The 12,311-nt window shown below is 36.6% G+C and overlaps 1 protein-coding gene across 10 annotated transcripts in view; it reads left to right on the forward strand.

Annotated features, from left to right (window-relative positions):
* Positions 1–9,525, forward strand: part of ct (homeobox protein, cut) — a 411,674-nt gene extending 402,149 nt beyond the window's left edge. For 4 of the 10 annotated variants that reach the window (XM_085950763.1, XM_085950753.1, XM_085950756.1 and 1 more), the window contains 4 exons: positions 5,188–5,372; positions 5,923–6,068; positions 6,468–7,405; positions 7,709–9,525. In XM_085950763.1, the coding sequence (XP_085806889.1) occupies positions 5,188–5,372; positions 5,923–6,068; positions 6,468–7,405; positions 7,709–9,384 (2,945 nt within the window). In that variant the 3' untranslated portion in view covers positions 9,385–9,525. Of the gene's footprint in view, positions 1–5,184; positions 5,373–5,922; positions 6,069–6,467; positions 7,406–7,708 lie in introns of all 10 variants that reach the window. The other 6 variants (XM_085950755.1, XM_085950757.1, XM_085950761.1 and 3 more) reach the window with 3 other exon arrangements.
* The last annotated feature ends 2,786 nt before the right edge of the window (positions 9,526–12,311 follow it).

Raw genomic sequence — 12,311 nt, forward strand, 5'->3', positions numbered from 1 at the left:
ATCTGTAAATAATTGTAGTCTTAGTTCAATAAAAACAAATACGTATGAATACTTAACAAAGTTGTGCACTATTTAGGGCGGATCTTAACAGCCTACCTCCACCCTTCGCTACTGCCATCACATTCTCTTGGATGCGTCGTTTCCATTTGACCGATTGTATATATTTTATATTGCCTTGTAAAATTCCTGTCGTAACATATAAGCAGAAAACACATATTAAGTATTATTAATTTAAATAATTCATAATATTTATAGATCTCAAACAGACATTGATATTTGGTTCCTACGTTCGTTATATGTTTCAAAATCGTTTCACGAGAGATAAATGTCTCATCGCGGAAACTTACCTTTAAGCTAAATGTCTCATTGGCAGAGTTATAATAATGCGGAAAAATCCGTTCACAAGTGAGGATATTTATTTCTGACGTCCAAAAGAACAACAAATCGCCTATATTGTGTTTTGCTCGAAAACAAGCGCATTTCTCGCAAACTGGCAGAAGTATGTTGCACATTGCACCAACACTGGAAAATGTCGTTTTAGTTAATATCATAATAACGACATTACTTATATAACCCTCGAGATATTAATCACACGGTCATTTAGATCTCGCAAACCGGGTAGACAATAATGCGAAATATCTCAGAAATCTTCGTTTTCACACAAATGCCACCTCGCCGAAACATTATTTTATGTTCCGGCCGTTTGAAGAAAACACATCTGTCAGATGTCGCCGTTAATAATAATATTTTCATACGCATAATTCAAATTCAAAATAAGAACGTTCTAATTATTGAGAAGTTTAGTGGAAGCGATGTGACATTATTAAATGTTCATTTGTTTCGTTTTGGAACCAGAATTTGAGGTTAGGCAATCGAGAAATAAAACAAAAATATTTATGATTAAATCAATCTAATTTTTAATAACTGCTTAACGATTTTATTTTAGACTATAGAAAGAAGGATTTAAGAGAATTTTTTTGTATAATGGTTTTAGTATGGTTGAATTGGTAACTATAGAAAAGTTAAGAGGTAGGTATTATTATTATCCATGTTGGCAACTCTTTGTACCTAAAAATTAAAATGGTGGTTTTAAGTAGATAGCTGTTAAAAGTAACGTTTTACTATGATAACTTACCTAGGGACTATCCTCTGATTTTACGTAATCGTTTATTTAAATAATTATGGTTTATTGTCTAAAACTCTACTGCTTTTAGTACTAATTACTAATGCAAGGCGCTTTTCTCAAATTAATCTTAAAGAACCTACAAATTAATCTGCAGTGAGAAATAACTTGATCATTTTTCAATTTTTTCGTTTATTTTGTTAACTGTCAATTCATGGTAGAACTGCATTGTATTGTTATTTGATTTAATAAAACGCATTTTTTGTAGTACTTTTTCTACTTTAATAAATAAATTTGGACCAGTTTCGTCCGCCTCAGAGGAACATTTTCAACTTTATCAATTTTCCAATTTTATTAATATTAAAAATATATTATAATCATAAGCTTAGGGAATCTTCTTTTAGCTTCTATTTTTATTATATATTAAGGCTAAATCGTAAAAGAAGAAGGTTTCTCGACATGTTTGGTTACAGTAATTTTCCAGTGTAGGTGCCTATTTAATTTCTCAATAAAGTAATTTTAATGGTAAAAACTCGCCCTTCAGTCAATGTAATAATACAAGACGATTGACGACTCACAATATGAAAGACATTATTGAAAATCAAAATGAAAGGGGTATTTCTCGAGCTTAAAATGTTTTAGTAAACGCACAGTGATCGCCTGTGTAAGTAGGTACCTAATAAAATTGAAGAATTTACGACTAATTTCCCGCGTTTTTTTGCAAGCCGTTTTTCTCATCACACTTCACGTCATCCAATGAAAAACAAGAGAATGGCAATAAATTCGCTGACGTGACCAATTAATCGGTATCAACTGAAAAGCTGCGAGTGCATCTCTCTGTCTATTTCAGAATGCATTTATGCGTACCACGGCAAAACAATGCCGCGTGTGGGAGGAAAGAAAATAATTATATTATTATATATTATTCCACTTGGTTTACGAATACTTACATTATATTATTACATAGGCCTTGCACATTAAACAGCTGTTAATAGAATCGCCATTTTAATGAATGGAACTGAAACTAAATTCAAATGTTGATGTTCTTTTATTTAACTGCTGTATGGTTATTTAGTGGAAATTAATTATTGTCGGTGAATTCTATTTTTTTTCACGCTTTCTCCTGTGGGATATATAAAAAAGATGATTATAATAATATGTTTTTTTTTTGGCCCGCGGGCCGCATAACTAGCAGGTATATTTAAATTGTTTTAAAAAATATCAGGTATATGCAAATTGTGCAAGTATTACGATACGAGGATTGTCTGTGTGATATTAAAGCAATCACTATTAAGGACCCTTTGAGAGAAAATTGTAGATAAAATCGGATATAAATTAAAATATATATTTATGAATAGGGAATCCAATCCCGAGCCAAAATTCTGATCCCGGGATTTCGGGATTACAATTTGACAATCCCGGGATTGACATTTTTTTCCATTGTTATTATAAAATTTTTATATTTACAAATAACATTGATAAAATCGGTCAAAAATAAATCTAGTATAATTTATACCATTTAAGACATTTATTGTTAATATTGTATACGTTCAATCTCGGACGAACATAAGTTTAATGGAGTAAATAATATTGTAATATAAATAATAATGTGAATTTAATATGAGATTGCTGTTTCTGATAGTAAAGACTTAATGAATGGGTTAGCGAGATTTAAAATAGTAAAGCAAATAATCATGGCGTACTTATGGCCTTTCCGCTTCATAAATCTAATTAGTCAGCCAAATATGAAACTGCCGTAAAACGTATGATATCATGGTGGAATTACTTTGTTAAAAGTGCGAAGCATTGTTTTGTTCCAATCTTTCTCATTATTAATAATTTATGTGAAAAAAATCAAATGAATCGGCAACCTACACATGGGTATAAATCAAACTTCATTCAAACTCAGTTTATTTCTAATGTAGTTATTTTGTATTAAAAGTATTTTTTCTGTTATATTTTCGCTTTTATTTTATTTTCCATAAAAATTGATAAAAAAATCAATCCTGAAATCCCGGGATTAGGTTTATCAATCCCGGGATTCATGGGTATCGAAAATAGCTCGGGATCCCTATTTATGAAGTATTTACATAAAAGAAAAACATTTTCCAGCTCTGCTCTGACAGTCCAAAGCCCTGACAGAAACTTGTGAGTGACGCCTATTGCTTGAACTATATACCTGCGATTTAATTCGAAGATGTCAGATCAAACTGTCATCGATACGCGAATCAACTGTCAACAACTTTGCCATTTTACGGCTCTATCACGGAGAAAGTAATTTCATTTTTCACTCAATGTGGACCTAAATAAGGTCACTAATGATGATAAATATGCAGAAACTTATTTTAGAATGCCACAAACTCTGGGCAATATTCTCTTAAACTTAAAATAATTGTAGGTATAGGCACGGTACATACATTCTTTCTTTCGACCATGTCCGATCCTAATATGTGTTGACACATATCAAACGTCGTAAAGTCCACTGAATGTCAAACTGAGAAAAATGCAGTTTTATCATATCTTGTAATACAAATGGTTGTAACATGTGAGATATTGTAAGATAATTGAATCTAATACCCACGATGGCTACAAGGATTTTTCTTCTTAGCTTCGGTGCTCGACCTCTTTCTGGCTTTGTCTGGATCCACAAAATCCACTTCTACATCCATTTTATGTTATAATTGTTTAGAAATTAAGGAAAATGATAGGTGCCATCGTTCACCTTTAGCTTGTGGACTTAAGGTGGTTTGAAAAAATATTGATCTTTCGAAACGTGATTTCATACGTAAACAGTGGACTTTTGGGGTTTGCAGTATACCATAATGTGCAGATTTGCATACTCTATTAAACGAATATCAAAAGTCATTTTTTTCAATATGTGGACTTTACGGCGTTTGATATCCATCAACACATATGATCATATGGGCCTCCACAGAATGGGGGTTTGTATTGACAAATTTTGTTTTTACGAGAAATGGATATCAACCACTTGCTCAACCTATTAGGTCCATACTCTGACTCATACACAAATTGAAAAACAATGTGTGTACTTGTCAGACCCAAGACTCGAACCTGGGACCCACGACGCAATAGTCAAACGCTTACACCGCGCGGCCATCGTAGGTGTGTACATACATTAAGATTAAGATATTAAATTAAATTATACTCGAAAAAATAACAAACTATGCTTTATCCGCCGATTATCGAAATTAACATAAATATGTGCAATCTAAATGTTTGTTTTTTACTATTAACAGTGGCGGAACTATATAACGAAAGATCCTGCAGTCCTGGGATGTCCAGTGTGCATGAGGACCCTTTTAAAATAGTAAATTCTAGGACAGTAGATATCCTACAAGGGTTTCTTACACAATTTTCTAAATGTCACAACACACGATAATACTTATTATGCAAAACTCGCTTCAAATAAAGTACGTTCGGAGATCAGAAAAAAACTGTACGATACCTACGTAATACACGGGTTCCAAGACCACCAAAATATATTTAGTCACGATCTTCTTATAATCATAATAAAATAAAAGCGGAAATATTTTCGCCTGCATCGCTGTTTATTTTTGTTGAGTTGTTCCTTCGTTGGACGATTGCAATGATGCTGGCTATTACAAATATTCTAGATATCTATTCACTTTTCACCCGCAAACACGAAACTTGAGTCTGTCTTCTATAAGCTGGTGTACCGGTTTCCCCCCCACTTCAGCATCCATCTTGTTCCCTCCCATTGAAAACTTATAACAGTTGAACGCGATGGCGCAATGCTTTCCGTTTGAGGTGTACGCCAGTTTATAGAATACAGACTCTACTGCCATATGAGGTTCTTCTTCTTCTGAATTTATCGTTTTTTTATTAAAGATGGCGTACATATTTTACTTTTAGATAGACACATACAGTTACCGTAGGTAGATGCCTACGTACTGTAAACTATGAATCTATGATACATACCTATATATTTTCAGGATATTATAATATAATGTAGATATTGTAATTAAAATGTTTTTTTTTGGACGAATGATTACTGACCGCTTCTTTCTTTTCATACCCAGCAGGTAAAGAAGGTGGAATGCCTCCTTTCGGAAGATCAGACTCCGCAGACATGAACGAAGAGAGGATCGCCCACATCTTGTCGGAAGCCTCGCAGATGATGAGGACGCCGGCGCCAAACGAGGATTCGAGAAGCAATGATGACTCCAAGTCGCCACACGGCCAGTGCCTCTCGCCGTTCTCCAATAAGGCAAGTTTTTTTTTAAATCCACATACCTACATCTTATCGACATCTGCACACAGTGACGCCCCGTGGGGTAGGCAGGTTATGCAATGCTTAGACGCGGCACATTATGAAGGAACGGATACAGATATTATAACTTTTGAGAGCTTTGTTTGAAGGTGCCGACATCTTAATTAAAACATAATGTAAGCACAAATAGTCCTGGCAACCTACCGTATTCATCTACTGAGGGTTAGAACATTTCCACGAAACCTACTATCAGCCAGCAGCATTTTAGGTACGTGAAAAGGTTTGAAGCGCTTACAGATTTGGAGGCCTCCATTTTAAAATGTTTTCTTTAGCGATAAACTACTATTGGCTCATAATTTTACAGAATATAAGAGAAAGTGTAGTTTAAAACTTGGGTTCTCATTTCACTAACACCAAAAACACAGTCTTTTTACTTAGCAGGGCAGTATAGGAATAACCATTAAAATTAAAATTCTTGAATCTTTGTGACATGAACTAAAGTTATTTATTTGAGTAGGTAATAAATATTAATATTGTTATTTTACAGGAATCCAGTCAGAACAGAAGACTAAAGAAATACGAAAACGATGACATCCCCCAAGAGAAGGTGGTCAGGATCTACCAGGAGGAACTCGCCAAGCTGATGGGCAGGCGAATGGAAGATATGCGCCAGCCCAGAGAAGGGTTCCCTGGGTAAATATTAATGCCATTTGACATTTTTTTTAATATCTTCGAAAATATTCATTGCAACAAAGAGAGATAGTGAATAGGTTAGCTATAAAAACTGTTTATTTTCTTAATATTGGCAGTTTGGCCTATGTTTTGTATTTTGGCGTTGTAATGGAGTTCTCTTACGTCTTGCAGTATTAATTAGACAACTTTAGATAATATTTTATCCTTGAACATCGGAATTATCTGTCAAAAAATAATAGTTTAAATTATTTCTACAAAACTGTCAAAAAAGACATCTGTTTTTCTATCATCAAATAATTTTTATATCCATTTCGAATATTTGAAGTAAATTCTATTGTGTCAATTCCATATATAAACTTTCACTTGTATTGAGGACAGCAAACTAGAGCTAACAAAAAGTTTTTTCTTCCCTCAATATCTTAGCGGCGGGGGCCCCCCTCACATGGAGAGGCCGCCAGACGACAACATTCGAATGGCGCTGGAGGCGTATCACAGAGAGCTGGCGAAGCTTCAGCAGCAGGGAGCCCCGATCGGCCAAGTTCCCGGACTCCCGCCGGGCATTCCCCCAGGTCTGCCTCCAAACCTTCCGCCTGGTTTCCCAGGCCTTTTGGCATTGCAACACCAGCACCAGAACCCGCACCTCAACGGCAGCGGAGTGGGCGTCCAAGACTTGTCTCTCCCCAAAGAAAAAATGATGAAGATGAACGGAATCACGGACGCAGAGAAAGAAAAGGCTATGGACGCGGAAGAAGCTATCAGACACGCCGGTAGTGCTTTTAGCCTAGTAAGACCGAAACTCGAACCCGGATCCCAACCTTCAACCGGCTCCTCCGCTTCTAGTCCGTTAGGCAATAATATCCTCCCTCCTGCCATCACTCCCGGAGAGGAATTCTCCGGAGCGGCCGCTGCTAGTCCTCTGCAGCGCATGGCTTCCATCACCAACAGTCTCATTTCCCAACCCACGAATCAATCGCATCACAGTCCTTCCCAACGCCCTCTGAAAGCCGTCCTCCCTCCCATCACCCAACAGCAGTTCGATCTCTTCAACAACCTCAACACGGAGGATATCGTCCGCCGCGTCAAGGAATCATTGAGCCAGTATTCGATCAGCCAGAGGCTTTTCGGAGAGTCCGTTCTCGGATTGTCGCAAGGGTCAGTAAGTGATCTTCTGGCCAGGCCGAAGCCGTGGCACATGCTGACGCAGAAAGGGCGCGAGCCATTCATCAGAATGAAGATGTTCCTGGAGGACGACAATGCCGTCCACAAGCTGGTAGCTTCGCAGTATAAGATCGCACCCGAAAAGCTCATGAGGACCGGCAGCTATGGCGGAATACCACGTAAGTGTTTCTTAGTTTTACCTCTATTCTGCATGCCATAGACATTCTATAGATCTCCCCATTCAAAATCCCAATTGTAACTGTCTTGCTAATTTCTTTATGTTAGACATCAATCAATAATTGAGTGGACTTTAAAACCTTTAAAGTGCAAAGGGTGACATCTATCAAATCATTCCGATAAAGAAGATGTCTACCTAATCAGTATTCTAACAGAACTTTTAAAACATTCTGCTTTTTTAACCCATTGAAAGTTTAGTAAATTCATTTGAATATCAAGCTGACCTCATATTTCCTTATTTACAGAGAATCCGGCCAACTTGAGCAAGCCGATGCAGCCGACACAGAAGATGATCTCTGACGCGTCCCAGCTCCTCAGCAAAATGCAGCAGGAACAGCATGCTATGATGAACTCCGGAATGGGAGGTCCACCGCCTCTCCTTCTGACTCCGCCGGGATTCCCCCCACACCCCGCCCTTCAACTGCGACCGGATCTCACCCACGAGCAGCATAAGGTCGGCAAACCTCCTCCGCCGCCTGCGATCCACCACTCTCCTATGCAGCCTCACCAAGGATCCGTCATGAGGGCGTTACACCAGCACATTTCGCCGAGCGTCTACGAAATGGCTGCTCTGACCCAAGACTTGGACACCCAAACAATCACAACTAAAATTAAGGAAGCGCTCCTCGCGAATAACATAGGACAGAAGATCTTCGGGGAAGCTGTTCTAGGATTATCGCAAGGATCTGTCAGCGAATTGCTATCAAAACCAAAACCGTGGCACATGCTCAGCATAAAGGGGCGAGAACCTTTCATTAGGATGCAGTTGTGGCTCAGTGACCCCCACAATATCGACAGATTACAAGCTCTGAAGAACGAACGAAGAGAAGCGAACAAAAGACGACGGTCCACCGGACCGGGAGGTCAAGATAACAGCTCAGATACATCATCAAATGATACCGCTGAATTCTATCATTCGACGTCTCCGAGTCCGCACCCTGGAGGTGCACCTTCGGCCAAAAAACAACGGGTATTATTCAGCGAAGAGCAAAAGGAAGCTCTTCGTCTGGCCTTTGCTCTGGATCCGTACCCCAATATGGCGACGATAGAATTCCTCGCGACAGAGCTAGGTCTCTCGACTAGAACTATAACCAACTGGTTCCACAATCACCGGATGCGGCTTAAGCAACAAGTACCGCACGGAGGTGCCGGAGATATTCCTGCCAGGGACCAGTCCGGTAACCAGGCGCCTTTCGACCCCGTTCAATTCAGACTGTTACTCAATCAGAGACTGTTAGAATTGCAGAAAGAACGGTTAGGATTAGCCGGAGTGCCACTACCTTACCCGCCTTATTTTGCCGCCAATTCCAACTTGGCGGCGCTCTTGGGTCGAGGGTTATTGCCTCCTGGAGACGCGGAACTTGCTCTGACTGCCGTTAAGGAACAAATAAGCGGATTAGATCTATCGATGCCCCTGAAGAGAGAGCCGGACGGAGACGATTTCGATGACGATGACGTCGAAAGCAATATCGGATCCGAAGACTCAATGGACGAGAGGAGTTTCGTGGAAGGAGATCCGGACGGGGAAGGGGAAGGAAAAACTGATTCCACTCCGCGGGCCGCCCCTCAGGGAGGCGCCCGGTCAAGCAGAAGGAAACCGGCTGCACCACAATGGGTCAATCCCGAATGGCAAGACGACAAAGAGCGGCCCCCGAATCCCGATGAAGTTATTATTAATGGTGTGTGCGTTATGCAGACAGAAGATTACGGCAGACGGGCGGCCGAGAGGACCGTCCGGATCGAACCGGCCGGTGCGGATGCGGAAGCAGAAGCGAACCCCGATAACGCCGCTCCCCCTCGAGCGCCGACGCCCGTTTCCCCAGTCAGGGCCCCTTCACCGCCACCAGTCGCGAAAACCCCTCACGATTTACCGTTGGACATTGTCAAATCGGAGGTGGACGCGGACCGGTGGGAGTATTAAAAAGACAAAGTGTTTAAGAGACAGTGTATAAAAGGTTAAATTTAGGCAAATCTAGTAAATGTATCAAAGAGACTTTGTTTTGTTTTATATTCTAATTACCTAGGCTAGCTAATGAATACTTCCCTCAGATACGTACTGATAAACGTAAATCGTACTCGCTTTATCTTGTAAACTGTAATATTTATAGATGAAAAATTCCGTAGATGATTTAGCGCGATAAATGGTGTCGTCAATAGATGGCGCCGGTAAGATGTTTCTCCAAATAATATATATATATATAATGTGAATATTTTTAATCGAAGAAAATCAAAGATTCGGGAATCTCATAGTATAAGATTTTATTCACTTTCTAGATTTAGTTGAAACAAACAGCCAGTACATATTTTAATAATTATAGTACGAATCATTTTGCATTTTCCGACTGTTGTACAATGTTTTTAAAACTCAAAATAATAATTAATTTAATTTTTACACACATGCGCGTTGTCATATTATTATAATTTATTATTATCGAAGCCCGCAAGATGGCGTGTTTTCGTCAAATGAAAATACTGTTTTTCTTGGCGTTTCTTTAAAATCATTTTTCCTTCGTATATTTCATAGAAAGTGTCAAACAATTCTAGTGAAGCGCCCGACCCAATGATCTGTGATGTTTGTTTTGAGTAAATGCGACTTGTACAGTTTCGCCAATGCGAGATTTATAGCGACGAATCATGTTGAGATATTTGTACATATTTCTTCAATGCACGCCGTGCATGCGAAAGGAGAATATTGGACACATCAGTGTGTCGGTTATTTCACACCGTCGAGTCGATTTGAATCTCTCATTGGTGGGAGCGTATCAATCTGCTTAGTGGAGATCGCCCGCCAAAAACGATTTGTATTATTAGAAAAAGAAGACGTGTGGAAGGTGGAGCAAAATATTTAATATTAATAAATAGTAAATAATAAAAAAAAAACTGAAGTATTTAAATAATAAGGCGAAAAAAACGTGTTCCACAAGTGTTGGCCAAAGACTTTTTGTTAAATTGATTTAACCAATAATAATTCGTGACTATATTTTGTTTTAGCATGATATCGTTAAAGTTAGTAGACATTATTGCCTATGGGAATATAATTAAATACGCTAATGTAAGTTTAAGTAATAAAAAGTGCAATCGTTCATCGAATAAATCGAAACCCCATTTACATTTAATAATAATTCATTTCGTATGAGTTAGCGGATAGGAGCATTGTGATTATTTTTTTAAATTTTAAATTATATCAGTTTCACCCTGTGTTTAAATCTAGTAAATATTATTTTATAATTTAATTACGGTACTTGTGTATTAACAGGCCTGACATATCCGTACAACACTATTATCTTAGCATTATTATCAAAAAACCTAACCCAACTTGTGACTTTTAAATGTCAATAAATGTTAGGTTAGGTCAGAAAAGGTTATGAAGAAAAGTTGATAACCTAACCTCAAATATTAACAATAATAGTTAAAGTTAGGTTATATACGATTATATTACTATAAGAAATTGTAATTAAATTCAATTTATTACCAACTTTCAGTGTCTTATGTCAGGTTAGGTTAATATACAAGTACCTTTAATTTTTATCGATTTATGGCCTTTATAAATGGGCTTCGTTCATTTTAATGAAGCCTTTTACTGTAATTATTAGTCTTATTAATAACCTAATTTGTTATCATTTTTATTTCTTGTCACAGTGAGTTTTATTCTTCTTATCAACAATTTTATTATGATTTTTAATATTAGAAATAAATATTTTGCCTCAAACATTATTAGAAAAACAGTTGTTTTATTTATTTCTCTTCGTTTTGAAGCACATTTTTTTCTTATGTTTTTTGTCTTTTACTTTTTTATTTTTTTTTTGCACGAAACTATAAAAAAGACTGCCTAGTCACTACATTTATCTTCTCCGATTAATTTAATATGTACATAATAATTATTATTATAAAAATAATTATAAATTATACAAAAAAAAAGTCTTTTTTACAAGAGCGACGAGACAGTGGAAGAAGAAATATACATAAAAAAATCTTTGACACGAAGGAAAAATCTTTAAGAGCAATAGTTTTAAATTACAAACAATGTCAAAGGTTGGATAAAGAAGCATCTGACAGAACCGTAGATTTTCATATTAACATGTTTTAAACAAGTTTTAAGAGGACAAGCAGAAAAAAAACAATGGAGATTTTGTACATACGTAGAAGAAAAAGTGATATTATTCAACATTTAATATTAAAAATTAAACGAAAAAAATTCTAGACACTTCCAACAGATGTCGTTAATAAGTGACATCCATTTTAACAACACAACAACAAAAAAAAACAAATAAATAAATCAGTAATTATTTATTGATTCGAAAGCATATCGGTAGTCTGTAAGAATTTTCGGAGCGTTATAAAATAATAATAATATGAAAAAATAATGATATCAAAATAATCCAGTGAATGGTTTTATTAATTAAAACAGATGCTTAATTTGACGTTAATTAAAGATTATTAAAAACATGTTAATTAATAATTGTAAATAAAATAATGTAATGATTAATTAATTGTATTCACTGTCAAATAATACACGTTTACAAACTGTTCTCATATTAATTATACATAGATTTTTCATTGACTATCCAGACATTTTAAACACTGCTAAGAAAAGAAGCTATTTATTGATAATGAATCCAGACTATCTCCGCAATAGTGCCATATGTCAAAATACTGCATGCAAAATGATCGCATTCCAAATTAATTATTGTAATATAGACAGATGTATGTCAAAAGAATAAGAAAACCGCATGTTAATATTTTAATTAATGACATGTGTAAGTTTTGAGATGTGACAGTTTTGATTTGTATAATATTGATAATATACAAAATACAGTTTGTAATCAATTTTTTGATATATGGTACGAT

This window comes from Rhyacophila brunnea, unplaced genomic scaffold, assembly GCF_057557595.1.
Source record: "Rhyacophila brunnea isolate RB1 unplaced genomic scaffold, BYU_Rbru_1.0 scaffold_23, whole genome shotgun sequence".
NCBI classification, from domain to species: domain Eukaryota; kingdom Metazoa; phylum Arthropoda; class Insecta; order Trichoptera; family Rhyacophilidae; genus Rhyacophila; species Rhyacophila brunnea.